The sequence below is a fragment of the Opisthocomus hoazin genome, chromosome 2 (genome assembly GCF_030867145.1).
Source record: "Opisthocomus hoazin isolate bOpiHoa1 chromosome 2, bOpiHoa1.hap1, whole genome shotgun sequence".
Classification (NCBI taxonomy): domain Eukaryota; kingdom Metazoa; phylum Chordata; class Aves; order Opisthocomiformes; family Opisthocomidae; genus Opisthocomus; species Opisthocomus hoazin.
In genome coordinates, this window is record NC_134415.1 from 70,459,572 (window position 1) to 70,478,005 (window position 18,434).

Consider the following 18,434-nt stretch of genomic DNA (forward strand, 5'->3'; position numbering starts at 1 on the left):
ACCTTGATCAGTTAAATTACTTAACCTTAGTTTAATCCAAATACTTATTCCTACCAGGGGATGTTGTTGTCATTATTTATGTTGTAGTTAGCAAGATATGTCTAAAGGAAATGATAATCAATATATATGAGATTAAGAGACAGCCTTGCTGGTGTTCTGATTAAAGAGAAAGTCAGGCCCAAAGTCATTTTGGGGAGGTTCGAAGTGGCTCTAATTTATGCTCAGTTGCCTAAAAGTTAAGTTCCACGTATTAGAAACTATTATGGCAAGATATGGTCAAGCATATCATCGCTTCACAGAGAATTTCTGTAACTGTAAAGATAGTTCTTAAATCACTGGCAAAGGGCCCTTTTGTTGCTCTTGTCTCAGCAACTGCTGTAAGAAATTTTCCAGCAACTACTTGACAAATGAGAAATTCTTTTTTTGTTTTCTTCCCTCATGTATTTGCAATTTGGACATTAGAAGTACAAAAGTATAATAATTGGAGACTTAAACTTGTCGTACCAAATCTTAGCACGAGCCTGACTTCTTGCTTTTCTTTCTGTTTTAGTGCCTCCCTTGGGGGAAGAGAAGATCATTTGGGTTTTGTTATGTTACTGGCTGAATTCCATAAAAGAGAAAAAATCATACTTAAATCAGATCTGAAGTTCTGGACTTTCAGATTTTAACCCACACTTGTTTATACCTTTCTCAGGCTTGTACAGACGAGTATAGAGGGTTTGACTGGCACTGAGTGTATCAGTAACAGTACTACTGTAAAGTAGTAGAAAAGTTTAATACACTGAATTCATACATTGAATACATCTTGGAAGTAATTGGGAAAGATTTGCTTCTTTCTCAGAAATCTGAAAAAGTGAGGATGAACTTCTTGAGTCAAAAGGTGAAGATAACCTTTGCACAGGATTGGCAATTGTAACCCCACTGATTTCTCAGTATTTTTTTTTGCCTATAGCTGGAGCTTTCCTCAGCCGAATTCTGTCAGACATCAACAAAGCAAGTCAAAACTTAGACCTTTAGGGACATTTGGGGAGCTATTGCACAGGCTACAATCTGAAATCAAAGCATACCAAAGCATACAAAATCATTTTAGAATCTCTCTGCAGTCTTTGAATCAGTGAGGAGCAAGGACAGCGGTGAGGACCCCTGCAAACCTCAGTGCAGAGAAATCTCAGTGAGAAATGAGATGCGTTTTTCATGTCCTTCTGCATTCAGCTTGAAGGGAGTGATTGGAGCCACTTACCTGTTTCGTGCCACATATTGCAGAGAAGCTCACAACCCTCCGCTTGTCGCTGTTTTAAAAGCTGCTGAGAAAGCTAATAAAATCAGTATGGACATCTATCCATAGCCAGAAGATAACATCTAGCCAAATAAATAAGTGTTCTGTGTCTTGCTAAATTGAAGTAACTTGGTCTCACAAAGAAATGCAATAAATATTCTTGCCAAGCAAGGAAGCAGATTGTCCACACTCAGTTACTGGGCTGGTGGGCAAAGTCCACCTCACAGGTGAGTGAGTAAATGCAGCTGAACACGTCCACATCCTCTAGCAGGAGTGCGTGGGAGGCAGGCAGGGCAGAGCCAGGCAGAACACTGCTGATTCACGAGATTCTGTCTGCCGCATCGCATCTAATTCTGAAGAGCGATAATAATAAGAAGATTTTGCTTTTATGTGCCAGCAAGCTGTATATACCAGCTTACCTATCAGTTCAAATCTCAATTATACCGATAGCAGATTCACAGTTCTCATCTTGGAATATTGTGGTGAAATGTTAATATTCTGGCAAAAATGTCATTGGATTTGAACCCTGAGATTGCATTAATTTTACATTTCTCTGAAAGATTACATTTCTTTTTCCTCTATTCCCAGGGAATTCATTCCATGTTCTGTCAGAAAGAACAAATCTTACATCTGTAGATCTAATTCTGACAGTTTTGCACTTGTGTAAATTGGGAGTAACTCAATGATTTTTATGTCATTTAGAAAACAGATCCATTTTTTCCTTTCATGCAACCAGATAAATTCAATTAAATGTATTTCCTATTTAGAGTTGGCTCTGAATGCCCTTAGAAAACACCTTTATAAATATTTTCTCTATTGTTACTGAAAAATTCTCGTGATACTAGAATGATTGTCTTCTACAGGATCAGAGATACTTCCTTCAACCAAAAATATCCATGCCTGAAGCTCCAGTTAGAGACAGAATAAGTGTCTGCTGACACATGTCACCAGTGCTTCAGAATCAAAACCAGAAGAGAGCAGGTGCTATAGTGCAGAAATATGCCTGGCAGTCGGAAAATAGAAAATTGCCAAAAACATGGCTGTCTGAATATGTGTTATTAAAAGAGATGAACTGCACATGAACTTTGGGAGTTGTTTACAAAAACAAGCAGAGCTTGAGGGTATTAGATGCCCTTCCCCTTAATCACCCCAGAATTTGATAGGTGAGTAGGAGACTTCTAGAGGCTACAGTATCAGGGATGTAATTCCCATTGGCTTACATTTCTGTCTCTGATTTAATGCCAGGGGAAGTGATATTCAAACCCAACTTTTGCCATTACACATGCAGTTGCCTATGGGGAAAATTACAGTGGCTCTATTTAAAGTGAACATCTAAAGTATCTGCCACCGATTTCCAGTGTAACCTTGGAGAACTGACATGACATAACACTTTGTTGGCTCTGTTTCTCCCCCAAGTTATATATTATTGCAGAAGTGCATGACACCAAGAGGAGACAGAATTTGTATTCCCTTCTGCCCGTCCTGATCTGTATATCCATTCCTGAAATGTATTTGCTGGGATTATTGAGGTTTAAAAAGTAACATCATTCAGGAATCTGGTGTTGTGGCTGGGTTGATGACAGTGGCAGCAGTGCTGTTCATCCTTCTTGTTACCAAATTTATGTGGACATAGCAAAACGAGCATGCCGTAACCAAGCTAGTACAGCAGAACTGATGATGGTCTGAAATGACCTTGAACCCAGACTATTAACCAGAGTACACGCTACCCTGAGTACGTACTCAGATTATAGCCCATGCTGAAATTCACGCTCCTTTGTCTTCAGTCTTGCATGATGAAGAGGAATTTAGCAGAGGGCTTGTTTAAAATGTCCTTGCACCTGTTTTTGTTGAGGTGCTGACTTCTAACACAGAGCTGATACCAGGTATGGACAAAGTACGCTTTGCCTGTGGAAGCAGCGTGTCAGATGTACTAAAATAAACCTGCCATAACCTTCCTGCTTATTTTGCATGTGCCAGAGGCCAGAAAGCCCCATTTGCTGCTTTGTCTGCTGCTGTTGGGGGGAGGGACAGTCTCTGCTGCATAACTTTCCCCAAAATCAGAAGTCACTCTGCTACACTTTAGGGTGTCAGGAGCAATGAGTCCAGGTTTTTAGAGCTTGCTTTGTATTTTTTTGTCCCAGCTTTGCTCTGCCTTTCCCATATTAGGACAGGTGTAACATGGCCCTGTGACCTGTGAGTGGGTCCAGCTCTTGTCTCCTAACGAGCCCCTCAGTCTCACACATTTGTAATTCCTCACACTGACAGCAACGTAGGATTTTGCCTGAGTGAAAACTCAGGTCTGGGATTTAGTCCATTGTTTTCTTTAATTTTACTGTGGTTTACTTCAAAGAGTTCATGTACCAACATGAGTGGCATTAAGTTAACAATATTAACTACACAAGAATAATAGCCTATGCTGATGGATGGAAGTAAAAAAATATGTCTTCAGAGTCTGCCTTCATTTGCAGTGGTGCTGCCGTGCTGGCTTCGGGGAGGAGGCAGCGCTGTGGCACCTGGTCTTCAGCCGTGGGCTCGGTTCTGCTCCCAGGCACTTGGGCTTTGCTCCCAGCCATGTCAGCTGGCGCGCTGCCACGTAACCTCCCGAAAGACAGTCACACTGTTGCTTTATGAACAGGGGATTTTTAAATCCTCAGAGTTCAGAGGCTGAAGATTTTCTTTGGGAACATTCAGTCAAGTACTTGGGCATCTTTGTTCACTTTTTAGATCATATTTGTAATTTTCACAAATATCCCAAGTCCTATTATTTAGGTTACGTGGGAGCAGAATAAGCACCCAAGTAATGTATTCACTGAGACTTAAAGCTAGACCATATAAGGAGAAAAAATGTGTTTTCCCTGAAACCTGCTTTGGTATTTACTATAAAATGCATCCAGAGCTAAAATATTTATGCTGTGCATGGATTTTATCACAGATAAAACCTTAGTGGTCTGAAAAGGAGAGTGCTGACTAAGCAAAGGATGTGTGAATCCGCATACTGTGTCCTTCCTCTTAAAAATCCTCTTGTCGTCAGCTGTTCTGCCCACAAAACTATACGTCACTCCTGCTTAGCGCGTTTGAAGGCACCCATCTGATAGCAGAATTTGTCCAGAGTTTTATGCTGCATGAGTTGAGTGCTTTGTGGCCCTTCTCCAGGGACATGTCCCTGGGCAGTCTCAATCCCTGTCCACGGACACATCCAGGCACAAGTACCCGGCAGGGCAGTGGTACATGTGTGAAACCCCTGCCCTTGCCCCTTGGCACTCTCTCACGGTGCCAGGTGGAAGGAGGTAGGACACGTAGTGCAGCAGGAGAGTTACTGTGGTGGGCAGAGACGCAAGGAGCGAGCTGAGCTCCTGCCTGCAGCTCAGCAGAGGGAGCAGCTAAATTTCCCTGCGGTCTGCTGTGGAATTTCACTTGCTGAATCATTTCTGTCACATACGCTCCCTGCCCTCACCCACGCTGACACTTGCTATGGGCACTCCCAGAGCTTTAAATCCAGGCCAGGGTGGTTTGGGACCTTCCTTGCTAGCCTTATGCCAGGAATGAGTTTCCCTGCACAAGGGAGATTCTCCATACAAGCACTTTGCTTTGCTGAGACACAAAGTATCTTAACAGACCGGAGAATCTGATTCAGAAACCTTATAAAGTAGCCGGAATATTTGGGTATATACCAAAGAAACCATTGTCACCATTCCCAGCATGCAAGACAGTAGGATTACACAGCGCCCAATACTTCTGCACTTCTTAAGTGATAACATATTTAGAATACAGAAAAAGATTTTAGGGAGGAGTGGTTTGCCTTTAACTCTTTAAGATAGCTGTTAACCAACAAGACTGCTGCTTTAAACAAACTCCCTTTACAAAGCAGTTTATAAGGATCAAGTTGCAATGCTCAGAACGCTCATACTAAAAAATATAACCCTGAAAATGGGTCTGGAAGGCAGCAAAGAATCTTCCTTTACAACATGGATGCTAATAAAAGAAACCTAAAATTGCCTATTGTCATAGCTTTAATATTAACAGTGGCTGCTTTGGCAAGCTTTAAAGACTGGACTGCACTATAAAACCTAAAAATGTCCTGGACTTGGAGTTGTTTACACAAAATAAGAGCAGATATAAAGTTACGGAGCTGGGGGTTGGAGGAGATGGCTTTAAAGCCATCCTCCATGCACTGACGTCACGTGGAAGCCAGCTGCTGGGATGATGCTGAACGGAACTGTTTTTCAGTTTGCAAAAGTTGCGGAGTTATTCAAAGAGAGTTGCAAATGCTGCCCCAGTTGAAAGGTTGTGTCTTGCTTAGCTTTCTTATTTCTTTTAAAGATCAAGACTCACAGAACTGGATCCCAGCTGGCTATGCATTTCATTGCTTTCACTGCTGTTTAGAAATGGACTGAAAAACTTCTCAAGGATTTCTTATTCCATGAAAGGTATGGTTATGGTTTGTTTTAAATCAGGTTTTTTAACAGTTAAGATTAAAAAAGAAAGCAAATTACTAATGTGGCAAACAGTTAAACATCTCTCTAATGTTATTTATATGTAATGTGGTGTTCATGTATGTTATATATGGTCTTTATTCTTAGAGAAACTCTGCATTAGCTCAGTCAGTTTCTTCCGAGCACACAGATATATCCACAGAACAGGGATGACAGGTAGCATTATGAGAACTCACTTGAGTCTTTCTCTTTCTTTCTTTCTTTCTTTCTTTCTTTCTTTCTTTCTTTCTTTCTTTCTTTCTTTCTTTCTTTCTTTCTTTCTTTCTTTCTTTCTTTCTTTCTTTCTTTCTTTCTTTCTTTCTTTCTTTCTTTCTTTCTTTCTTTCTTTCTTCCTTCCTTCCTTCCTTCCTTCCTTCCTTCCTTCCTTCCTTCCTTCCTTCCTTCCTTCCTTCCTTCCTTCCTTCCTTCCTTCCTTCCCCTGCTCTCTCTTCCAGTCTCTCACTCAACTGTGGTTTCTTTTTATGTATAAAGTGCACAGTGTTGTGACACACAACATATTTTCATAACTGAAAAAATAAAGAAATTTACAATTTCCTTAGTCATCCAAAATGCAGCACTTTGTTGGAAATATAATTTAATCACTTTTTTTCCCTCTAAAATCAATGGAAGGTTTGTGTATCTGAATGGTTGTGCACATCCAATCTAATTAATCTCTGTTGAAAAATAACATCTCAGCTGATGTCACTGAAGATTATTTTCAGAAGTTGACAGAGGTTGATTGCAAACTATTTTGCATTTTTGGTATGTAGGTAGAAAGAACATGCAGAAGACATGGGGTAATATTAACATTAATATCAAATAGTTGCTTAAAATATTTTTTTGCTTGGGAAGAGGGAGGGCTAAAGGAAAAGTTAAGGGAAAATGCAGCTGATGTACACAAAATCGATTATTTGCTTGAATTTTATTGCTCTAATAAGCTTCTGACCTTGTCTAGGACATGCAGAAAGTGCCAATATTGCAAGAGCACAGATACTGTTCTGATCCACACAGCAAATTAAAATGTGGCATTCTACATCCCTGTGGGTTGCTAAGTCCTGTGAAATACGCAGGGGGACATCTCAGTGCACTATACAGACAGAGGACTGTATATATTACTGGGACTACAAATGGTATTTTATTGGTAGTAGGGAAAAAAACAAGTTGAAAAACCCCCAACAAAAACAAAACAGAACAAAACAAAGACCCAGAAAAAAAAAGGGTGAAGTCATAGAAATAGAAATTAAAACTCTCTGAGGAATTTATCCACTGTACAATAGCAACAAAATTGTATAGTCATCCAGCTGCTAACATCAATAAACATGAGTTTTCTCAGAATTTATGTCAAGAGGAAACCAGAGAAGCATAAGAAGCAATACAGGCTTTTTGTGGATCTTAGAGCTATAAGTGAATATCTGCAGCTTCTGTAACTAACTTCTTCCAAGACTTGCTTTCATTTTGATGGTCTCCAATTCCTTTTTATAATCAGAGTCCCATATGAAACAACTTGGAAATTGCTGAGATGAATGCAAACATGGCAAGAGTAGTTGCCAACACTAAGAAACCACCAGGGGCCTTTTCAATGCTATATGCATGCTTGAAAGGAGTACATATTATGTATCTGTTCTTACGTGTGTAAAAACAAAAAGCTACGTAGTATTGACTTTGTTTCTAATAATATGCTGCTGATCAAAGCTTGGTCATTATTGCTAATAGTGCACTAGCAAAATCACCATTTGTGCAAGTTGTAGGCAGATTATGCCTGCCTGTCTTGTTCACAACTTTACAGCTTTTATAGGATTTTCTACTTCTTTCTGACGCGTATTTGAGGGATTCTAGTGAAGCAGAGAGTTGACTTTTGTTTATTCCTCAGAGATGTCTTGAAAGGTTATAAAGACATAAATGTATCAAAAAAAAAAAAGAAAAAAGCGGATGACTGTACTAAAAATTGCAATCTTTGAATTAGCAAAGTGAGAAAGTATTGAAATGGTTTTAAAGTTCATTAGCAATAGATGTTTAGATTGCAACAGATCTTAAGTGCAGTGCAATTTTTTTGTGAGTTGTTTTTGGTCAACACTTACTGAAGTCTGGCACAAAGCTGAAACTTTGGCCTGGAGAGGTGCAGTCTCTGTAGCCTGGCTGCCTTCCCTAAGAAGCCTTGAGCAAACCAGTGCTTGACTGCTTTTGTGATGAGAATACTGTGCTGTCTTTCAGCAGCTCTGAGTTTGAGAGAGTTTTGTGGTTTTGTAAATCTGCCCTGTATGTTTTCAGGCCGGTAGAAGAAGAAGGGTCTGAAATCTGTTTGTAGATAGTTGAGGGACAGACTGCTATTTCAGAGCTCAAAGGCAGGTGTGACTCAGAGTTTGAAAGCGTAAGCTCCAATGCTACGTTACCTGGTGACATGGTTACACCATTGTGAAATAGACTGACATAAACATTTGAAGAATAGACAGTTTGCTCTCCAAGTCTTCCATCCAAAATTACTTTGGGTAAAAAGTTTTGCAACTCGAGTTAGGATTGGGCCCATGATAGCTGTCAGTTGAGAGATCCTGAATTAGGACTTCCTGTGACCCAAAGACCCGAGTAACCCGCTGGGCTTCAGCTGAACTCTTCTTACTTGTTCATGAAAGAAGCTGACTCCAAGTTTGGCGTCAGCTGAAATGATGCAGACACTGGTAAGCAGTGATTACACAGTAGCAGCAGCTGAATCAACAAGACTTGTCCAGTAAAATACAGGATGGGGAAGAACTTTGCTTGAAACTCAAGAATGAATTTTCACTGTATCAGAGAAAATGTGGGTGATAAAATGGGAAGTTCCTGTGAGCTGATGATCAGTGACCATCAGTCAGGGAAATTAACAAATTCCAGGAAGGCAAACTGGGCTTACCGCTAGTTAACTATCTGATAATTCATTTGCCTGCCCGTACGCTTGGTTTCTGGCAGGAGACCAAAGTGACGCAGCAGCATTTTGTGACTAGAACTAGATTCCATGTCCACCTAAGCAACACAGCAGCTGGCTTTGAGAGCCAAAGTTAACAAACTCAGGTATCAACGTGTGTGTACCAGCCGTTATACCAGAGGAGCCATGGTAACTGAATAAATGGGTGTTATTTTGGCCTTGCTGGCATAGTAAATGTGCTGACGGTGGTGGAGTTTCTACTGTAAAGCCTAAGAGAGCAAGAGGAACACCAGGCCCACAAAATCTGTAACTGTTTTGCTCCAAAGTCAGATGAGCAGATCCAGATACTTTCCCTTAAAATATGTGTATTTAGTGGTTCAATTAATAATTTTTCATTCACAGATACTAAAATACTAAAGATTTTGAAGGGCAAGGAGAAACTGAAGCACAAATTAGTTACGTATTCTGAGGAAGGTTTTGAATTAGATTTGAGTTAGTGCTATTGGAGAATGGTTTCTAGTTTTCCCTATGCTGGTTCTGGAACTAACATTTATAGAGTTAGATTTGTAAATCCAAAATACATGAACTCCTTATAGTGACCTACAGTCCTTTATATAGTAGAATGATGCTTTCTACTTTGTATGTATGTTACGTGTTATTAGCTTTCCTGTCCTGTTTTCCTTCATGTATTCTAAAGCATTTATATAGTCATGAGAATTTTCTGCATGTGTCAGGTTTAGAGTCTTCAATTGCCAAAAGAATGTCACAGTCTTTGTCGTGCTACATGCATATGTGAAAGGAGTGCGTGAGCAAACATGATACCTTTACACTTACAGTTGTCTTCTGAACAAACATAAAAATAGCTTTCACCCTCAAGGGCAGACATTGCAGGATCCCAAGGTCCTGAAGTGCTGTTCAGTATTATGCAGACTCAAATATAATTAGAAACAGGTTTATAGTGAAGAGTAATAGCAAAGATGTGAAGTGGCCACGGTATAGGGCCCACTGTGGCAGACGTTCCTGAATTCTGCGATGCTGGATGCGTGTGCCTCCTCCCTTTTCCAGACTGGGCCTCTCTGCCCTTGAGTTTGTGTCCTGTAACACTTACTTTGTCCATATTCCAGTCGCGCTCCAGTTATATATCATACAGTCGTGTGATGCTGTCTCCTGCAAGCATATTTCAGTAAATTGCTTTGGGTTTTTGTTTGGTTGATTTTTTTCCCTGAAAGCTAGAATCAAACACAAGTAAGACTTATTCTGATAAACTTGCAGGAAACATTCAGGGAAGAAAGAAAAAAAGCAGAGCTATCTTCTTGCTGTTGCACACACTGTAACCATGGACCTGCGTAAACAACTGGAGAATACTGAGAGGAACTGGAATAAAGAGAAGATGGAATTGCTGGAGAGATTTGACAATGAAAGGAAAGAATGGGAATGTCAATGGAAGATCATGCAGAAGAAAATAGAAGAGGTACTTTTAAACAAAACTCTGAACACTAACATTTTCACTTGAGTCTTTTAGGGGTCACTTCAATTTATTTTTTCTGAATTATATCCTGTTTCTTATCTGTCACTGGAAGTTTCTAGTAGCTGATGGTAGAATGCAAAGCCTGGCATTAAGCAGTATTTGCAATTGCTCATTTCCTACTCATGAATACAAGGCAGGAGGTTAAATGTCACTTTGTATGAAGTTTGCTGTGGTATTCTTGGCTTTATATACTGCTGCCAGTTCTGCTGGGCATGAGTGACACTGCTCACATTATGCATGCTTTTTTCAAGTACATGCTGAACAACTGCCTATATGGGGTTTAGGAAAACGCATATTTAGTATCAAAAAATCTAGGTATCATAATTCTCTGGCAAAAAGGAATTAGATGGCTCAGGTCTGCTAGGGTAAATGGTAATATTAAAAAGAACCTCATACATTAAACGCTGCATGATGCAGAATCATTCCAGCTAGAACCTGCTCCATTTATGGATGGCTTTTAGTAGAGACAACGGCTACAGTAAATAGCGTGAAAGTCCTGACACCGCTTGTGTTTACACATACTAACAAACACTCATGCTCTGCCATTTCTAATGCGTCTCCTTCCAGAAATAGTTAAGGTAATTATTTACTATTCTTTTGTCCCCAAATTGTCACTGCAGCAGAACCCTCTGGCACTCTGTAATGCATAAATTGAATCTCTCTTGGCAACATACAGAAGGAATTTTTTTCAGCACTGACCTTTCCACATTTTTCATTCAAATATACACGTAGAGTAGTTTTGCTTGCTCTCTGCCAGCACTGTCCTGTGGCTGAGCAACACAGGAATGTATGGGAGAGATTGCTCACATGAAAGTAAGACAAAGAAAATGATCAGAGCCAAATGAATTACAGCCATACAATGCCCAATAAAGCAGCCTGCAGCATAACACCATAATGTCAACTCTCATATTTTACCTGCAGTTCTTGCAGACTTTGGTATGATAGTCTTTGCCACATTTTGTCTTTTGTGTTAGGACATTTCTGTGCAGTCTTACCTAATTTCACTGCCAAGGTGAGAGTGCTTCAAAAGTTAGTAGTGTGATCTGTGTGTGTAGTTGAATTTCAGTTTGTTAGGTACATGAGCTGTTTTGGAATGATGGTAATATGTTGTGAAAAGGTATTCTGGCTATTAGTAGTCCTGACAATGGCAGCGAAGACCATGTTTTTTCAATGTTCTTTGTTAGCATATGGATTAGGAAAGTGTGACAGAGACAGAAAAAGAGATAGAGATTGGAATGGGGCTGGGGGGAAGAGAATGAAGTGAATCCCTGGGTACTGCAGGACCAGACAAAACTGCAGATGATACCCCAAGGTTATCGGTATCCTAAGGTCCCCTTTTCGTCTATAGCTGCCCTTAATTTCAGTTCCCTGACATTTCTTTGCCAAAAACCACCTGGCTGGAGAAAAAGCGAGATACATTTTAAATGCCATCATCTGTAGAGTGATTTCCTCAGTAAAACTTGTGGTACCTTATCAGCTTCTATTTTTATTTGGTAGTTTTCTCTAGCCCACCAAAACCTAACTTAATTCCCGGATTCTTCCAGGAAGACTTGTGTGGTTTAGGAGATTATATTGTTAGAGTTATGAGATGGTATCCTTCCTTACTGCTGTCCTGAGTGTGTATGAGGCTCTCATTTCTTGGAAATTACAAAGTTCAGCCCTCAGGTTCCCTGAGCATCTGGGCTTTGGGAGTGAAATCTGAAAGCCCAGGATGAAGTCAAGTGTCAAGTCTCTGAACATGAGAATACTTCTAATCCACAGCACTACCCAAGAAATGGCTGCATGTTCTTCGTGCTATTCTTTTTCACTGTCCTTCCAAAAACTGTTGTGATGGGTTTGTGCACTGTGAGAGAGCAGGCAGATGGCTGTTGAGAGGTGCCTGCTCTGTACTTTCTTCATAGGAGCAAGTTAAGAATGAATGTTTATAAAGAGCTGTGGTATTCTTGGCACTGTAAGAAGAAGAGGTTTTTATGATGCTGCTATTTTTTCTCATTTATAATTTATCACAGCTTCCTAGTTTGAATGTGCTGGGTGACAAGAAGTAGCACCTTTTCATTTACTAATAGAGCCATTGGATCTTAGCAGATAGCATGAAAGAAGATAAGGGGGTGATAGCACATTGCCAAATCATACCATTCTGCAGTACTGATTTATTAATACTGTCACAGGGAAGAATTCCACTTGCCTGAGAACCAGAAGAGTCTGCTCTAGTGCAGATAGTGCTGTATGAGATGAGAATTCAGTTCCTTTCCTTAAACTAATATACATTAACAGGCTATAACATAGCCAGAGCCTTCTCCCTCCTTCACATTCCCTCACGTTCCCCATCCATCAGATCAGGGCTGTGTCCACCCCATAGTGTGCTGATACTACCTGGAAGACAACCGTACAGCTTCTGCCTTGAGGCAGGGTCACTGACCTCGTGAGACCTCTTCCAATCCAATCCTGTGGGTGCCAGCCATACATTAAAACCATGACAAAGAGTTTGTGAATGGTAACAGCCCTTTCCTCATCCTGTGACAATAATGGTCTGTGGACTATCACGCTGTGTGACTCAGCTCTTTTCTACTAACACATGTATGGAATCTTTCTACTTGCTGCTACTGAGTGAAAAACAAAAAGAGGAATGTGTTATTTTGCCATAAAGTTCATCACAGTACCATGATTTAACAGAAGGTTCTATTGGTTTTTCAGCTTTACCAGGAGGTAAAACTTAGAAGGGAGAGCAATATGAATGTCCATGATAATAAGGCCATTCAAAGCAAGATGCTGCAGCTGTCCGTTCATTCCCCTGCTTCAGAAGAGAGTGACACAGTGGAGCTGAACTATCAACCTAATGTGGCAAATGACAAGATGGAAAAAAGGAGTTTGCTCAGTAAAACAGGACACGAATGTAAAGAAACCAGAGCCAAGAGCAGAAACAATACTCCGTCAATGGACAGTCTGGCCTTTGAGAACCGTGAGGAACCTGAGGACAGCCTCAACATCAGAACTTCCAAGAAGAATGCCAAGAATTGTATTGGTGATCTCAATGCAGTAAGTAAAGCATAAGCACGTTTAAGTTACAAGGGTGAGGAAAATACTGAGGGCTTTAGCCTGCCAGTTAACCCAGAGAACTGATCTCCCTGATTTTATCTTTCCAGCAAGGCACTGTCTCTGCTTCCTCCTCAGTTTGCTACTGAGTGTCTTCTCACTGTTTAAATGTATTAACAGCATGCTCTTTACCTCTGTTCATAGCCTGGGGGCATTTTTGTATCTTTCCTTGTGCTACTTTCCTCTGCTGTGAGTCTTAAATGCAAATCACCACAAGTTTCAAAGTAATTCTGGAGATACCATTTAAAAGGCTTATGTTAAAGGACTGTTTTTATATTTATAAAGGCTCTTAAAGAACTTGCCAGAGTCAGTGAAGAATTATGCAGCTATCAAGAGGAAATTCGAAAGAAGTCCAACCACAGAAGGTAAAAACATATTTGGACTCTTTATATTAGAGGAAGAAAATGGATAGTGACACTGTGTTCCTGTTCACTTTGAAGGGGGGTTTGCTGTTGAATTAAGAGTTGGGCAGTTGCTATCCTCCTAGTGTTTCGGTGCTCAGCATAAAACATTCAAGTGAAATATATTGAAATATGATACAAGGGCACATTTTACTAGCAAAATGGAGTTTATCTACAGAACCTACAAAATGAAATTCATATCTATACAAGATGAAATTGTACTTGTTTCTAATGGCTATATAGAAGATTGGGAAAGCGAACAGATATTTGTGTCTGTCCTGGTCCTACTTCCATGCAGTTCTATGCAACACTGTATAGGTTTGTTAGGCTGGGAGGTTTCTTACATTAAGCCCATATCAAGCCTTAAGTGTGAGGGATGTGTCAGGGACTGACAATCCAAGAGTGCAAGGAAGTCAAGAGAAGTTAGAACAATCATACACTTGTACTGATGGAAAGATGGTAAGCCAGATCCTGGAAAGTATGGCAAATTAATATTCCTCTAACTGTTAAATAGTCAATGTTCATGGTCTCCTTTAGCAAGCTAAACACCAGTACTTCTCTTGAGTTGTGCAGAAATTCTCAGAAGGTAAGACAGAACCCATGGTGTGACAGGGTGCACACCATGAAAGAGATTGAGAAAGGCTATGTCGCAGCTATGCTGACGGCCCGTGGAAGTCTGCATCATGGCAAGTTCTTCTCAGATGCTTCCAAAGAGCAGACGGGCTGCTTACACTCTCCCACGCAGTCACTTGGCTGTCTGTCACTCATTTATTATTGTAGCTGGGTTAGTATTTGTATCTTTAAGGCAAATAGTTTCGTAGATGATGCATAGTTTCTGGATCCTGGCTGAGAAAGGTGATTTTTGAACAGATCTCAAAAGACGCATTTGTACTGTTTTGTGTAATGTTAGAAAATTTACTGTCACTGTTTAGAACAGGGTGGCAATAAACTAAGTGGCAGATGCTCTCTATTAACCCCCACCCTCCCACCAGAGGAAGGGAAAAAGGAGGAAAAGGGAGAGAGACTTACAAACTGAATATAAAAGGTTTTACTAATAACACTAATAATACTACTAATAATAAGAGAAATAAAATATACAAAACTAATACTGAGTCAGTTCTGTTTTAACCAAAACCAGGACATTTACGCAAGGGACGTGCTATGTCCTGAAGCTTTCTTCATTCAGTTCATAGTCAGGTAGACTCCCACTGGAGTCATCAGAACTCACAAGATCCCACTGTCCTTACTGCAGGGTAGGTAAGAAAACAAGCATTCATCTACAAAAACTCAGGAAAATAATTTTACTGGCAAGGGAAAGGAATACAAGATTCCCTTTGTTGATCTTTCTTCAAATTCTTTGTGGATGTTTCAAATATGCTGGGTGTATTCAGCTGCAGTAAAACTACTCCCAACTCTTTTTAAGCAGCCAGTGTTAAAACACCTGCTCACAGGGAGACTGAATCCTGAGGTCCTCAGAGGGAATACCCTGATTGCTCATCCCTAAACCACCTCTGCTTTTATTTTCAGAATGAAGTCACTTCCTTTCCTCGGGGAATTTGAGGAAACTCAAAACACAGTTATTCTGCCGCAGATGAACCGTGTGTCCAGCAATGAATCACAGACTTCAGTTGCTTTTGAAACAGAGGAACATAATAATAGGAAGAATCTAATGAGCTCTACCAAGGTTTTGAAGGACGTGTCTTATGGTGGTCTTACTGGTGACAGAGGTACAGACTTCAGACCTTGGCAAAAGAAAGAAGCTCCACCAGTTCCTCCACGGAGCACTTCTCGGCACCTAACAAACTCACTTTCTGCAGTTGTACAGATTTCTGAAGCACCAATAAGAGATCCAGGCATCAAAAGCAATTGCAAGGCCCAGGACTGCAGGAGTGGAAGGAAACTGAGGAATCCTTCACCTGTAAACCCGAGTGAAACTGCAGCAGCCTGTGCAAATGAAGGGCAGGCTGTGAAAGGTCCTGTGATGGTAGCTGCTGCAATACCTGTAACCAAAAATGAGTGCAATGTACGAACAATTTTCTGCCACAACACGTGGGCATATGATGTGGGCAAACTCGGAAAAGACAGTAAAAGTGAGCCTTCCCCACTGTCAGCCCAAAAGAGTTGTTCAGATGGAAATATGGCCCAAAGCAGCAAGATGCACCAGAAACAAAATCCCAAGTCTCACAGCAGCCCTTATTACAGTAACGACTTTTATGCCCCTGCTACCCTGCACAATGATCTGTTGGGAGACTCTAGGTGTACTTTGGGAAAGACCCAAAGAAATGAAACTTTAGCAGCAAAGATCGATGAGTTTAACCGGACTGTGTTTCACACAGATAAACGTAACAATGCTTTGCAAGAAAACGAGGTGCCTCGAACAGCATCAGAAGATCACAGACCCTGCAGCCCACTGTGTGACTCTGCTATTAGCAAGCCAGAAACTGTAACTACATCTTGTGTTTCCAATCCCAAATTCTCTGCAGCAAAGGAACAAGAAACTAGCAACCCCGGCAAAGCTGTCAGAATGGTAGGGCAACAAAAGCAAATCAATGGACTTCCAAATACTAGTGGTTATAGGCACATGCTTCATGAGCATGACTGGAGACCAAGTAATTTATCCGGTCGCCCACGTTCAGCTGACTCGAGGTCAAACTATGGTGTTGTTGAAAAGCTTTTGAAAAATTACGAAAAATCAACAGTGATTTCTCCATGTAATACGAAATGCTGCAAAGATAAGTGGACACGGGCAAATTCTGAATTCACTGATGGGGGTTGTGAGACATTGAGTCAGTATGTAGAAATGCTCCAGACTGATCAAGGAAAGCAAGAATTTCCGAGGAATTTGGCCAGGCACAGTGGGCAGCAACTCAAGCAAGGAAAAGAGAGACAGAAGTTACCAGAGGTAAGGTTCATAAGAATGGTGAGAACAAAATAATTTAGCTTCATGTCAAGCTTCAGATTCTAAAATGAAGCAGGCTAATGTGGTATTGTAAATAATGATGTAAAAATAGACACTTCAGACCAGAATCTGGATGAATCAGGAGTGTTTCCTCTGAAGATAATAGCGTTGTGAGAGGGCAGAAACATGTAAAAATGACCAGTGAAGACGTGTGCCAGATTCTGATCTCTGCTGCTGTTGGGTAAAGCTGGATGTTAACTGCAGTGCAGTTATTCAGGGAGTGAACTAGCGAGAACTGCTATCAGGTTTTAACTCCCTCCCTCCCTCCTTCCTTTAGTTGATGAGTTATTTTCATAAGCCTTCCCAAAAGGCTTAAGCACACTTGGCCATGTCAAAATCCTCGAGGGCTTAATAGCATTCTTCAGCATCCAGGGTGCTGCTTGGTTCAGGATTTCCTTGGAACTGCCTATGAAAAGGAGTATTGTAGCTCCGTAAGGTTTCCAATAAGTGACCTCCTGTTACTTGTGTCTCGGTTACAGGCTTTGCCTATATATTCAAGCATAGGCTCACAGAAACAGAAGGGTATGGCATGACTAATTAATTTATATTTGGCTGAATTTTATTTGCAGAAGTTTAGACATGCTGCCTTTGCCAACATTCTTTCTTAATGAAAAAAGAAACAGATGGTTTTGAAAATACACTCTTAAGTTGCAGGTTCTGTAAAAGGCCACAAAGAAAGAAAAATCTTTTTTCCTGAAGAGCTCCTTGGCCAATGAACACAAAGAGATAGGCCCCTTAGCGTCTCAGAAAAGAGAAGGCAAAAGTGTTTTGAGCTGAGAAACTTAAATGGGTTCAGACTGCCAGCTGTTAAGATGCCTTAAACTGTCGCAAATTCACAGACTTCAGTGGAGGTATGTGGATTTAAACAGCTGAGAATCCAACCACGCAGATTTTCTTCTGCATGTCCTTCTGACAGCCTTGCAGCAATGCAACATCTTGCTTAGCAGACACATCTTTCCTGCCACACAGGAAGAAAAAACCCTGAAGCTTCTGAATTCTTCATCCAATGAACTTTCGATAGGAAAAGAATATGTAGGGAAGAAATAATGACTAGATAATGACTGAGTTTATATAGATGTAAGCCCAGAATAACTTTACTAAGCCAATTGGATTCTTTTCCTTCATAGGGTCTCACTTTATGTTGCCATTTCTATCTGTACAAACTAAGTGCAGAATATTGCCTGATTGGGGGGCTACCATTTTAGGTCCAGCAGCGCTCACGTCATCAAGATGTAAAGAACTACACATGGCATGAGGCATTTGGTTTATTTTCATTATTTCCAATTTACATCACTGTAGCTACAACCAAAATCATTGGTTTTTCTGTGTGTATAAGGCTCTGCATGTAGACATGACACTGCATTAATACATAACCATTCTGAATTAGTTACCAAGTGGAAACAGCTTCATGTTGCACTAATGGAAACAGAGTTCTTTGCAAGATGTGACTGCTGAAATAGGAACTATAAAAAAATACCTGAAAAGTGTGTAGATCATACTCCAGTAATGTAAGATGGTATTCTGAGTTCTATGTTTAGAACAGTATGCAGTGTTCATTGACAAAAACACTTCCAAAAATTAAAAGAAATGAGAAGGGAATGTCAGTTTTGGCTTACATTAACATTTTATACCTTTCCTTGTGTCTGACACTTGTCTCCATATATTTTAAACCACAACTGACTGGAGAATCCCTATACCTAGAAATAGCTGTTCTTTTGCATTCTGCACATTACTGTGCTCCTTTTAATAGCTTCAGACCACCTGTTCTGAGGTCACCCCAAATGTCTTCCTACATTCCCTCTGCATTCC

At 40.5% G+C, this 18,434-nt stretch overlaps 2 protein-coding genes across 5 annotated transcripts in view; both read left to right on the forward strand.

Moving 5' to 3' along the window:
- Positions 1 to 5,698, forward strand: part of MTCL3 (MTCL family member 3) — a 41,935-nt gene extending 36,237 nt beyond the window's left edge. For 3 of the 4 annotated variants that reach the window (XM_075414084.1, XM_075414086.1, XM_075414090.1), the window contains one exon: positions 5,597 to 5,698. The gene's annotated coding sequence lies outside the window, so the exon portion shown is untranslated. Of the gene's footprint in view, positions 1 to 550; positions 881 to 5,596 lie in introns of all 4 variants that reach the window. The other variant, XM_075414087.1, reaches the window with a different exon arrangement.
- Positions 5,699 to 9,980: 4,282 nt separating this feature from the next.
- KIAA0408 (KIAA0408 ortholog) lies at positions 9,981 to 17,158 on the forward strand. The gene is made up of 5 exons (XM_075444875.1): positions 9,981 to 10,115; positions 12,867 to 13,208; positions 13,551 to 13,630; positions 15,194 to 16,568; positions 17,105 to 17,158. Exons 1-5 carry the CDS (start codon positions 9,981 to 9,983, stop codon positions 17,156 to 17,158), a joined length of 1,986 nt encoding a protein of 661 aa, XP_075300990.1.
- The last annotated feature ends 1,276 nt before the right edge of the window (positions 17,159 to 18,434 follow it).

Excerpts from the sequence above, each read along its gene's own strand:
- KIAA0408 (XM_075444875.1), top strand. The coding sequence starts at position 9,981 with ATGGACCTGCGTAAACAACTGGAGAATACTGAGAGGAACTGGAATAAA. Across the intron at positions 10,116-12,866 it reads TGCAGAAGAAAATAGAAGAG|CTTTACCAGGAGGTAAAACT; the intron begins GTACTTTTAAAC and ends TTGGTTTTTCAG. Across the intron at positions 13,631-15,193 it reads AAGAAGTCCAACCACAGAAG|AATGAAGTCACTTCCTTTCC; the intron begins GTAAAAACATAT and ends TTTTATTTTCAG.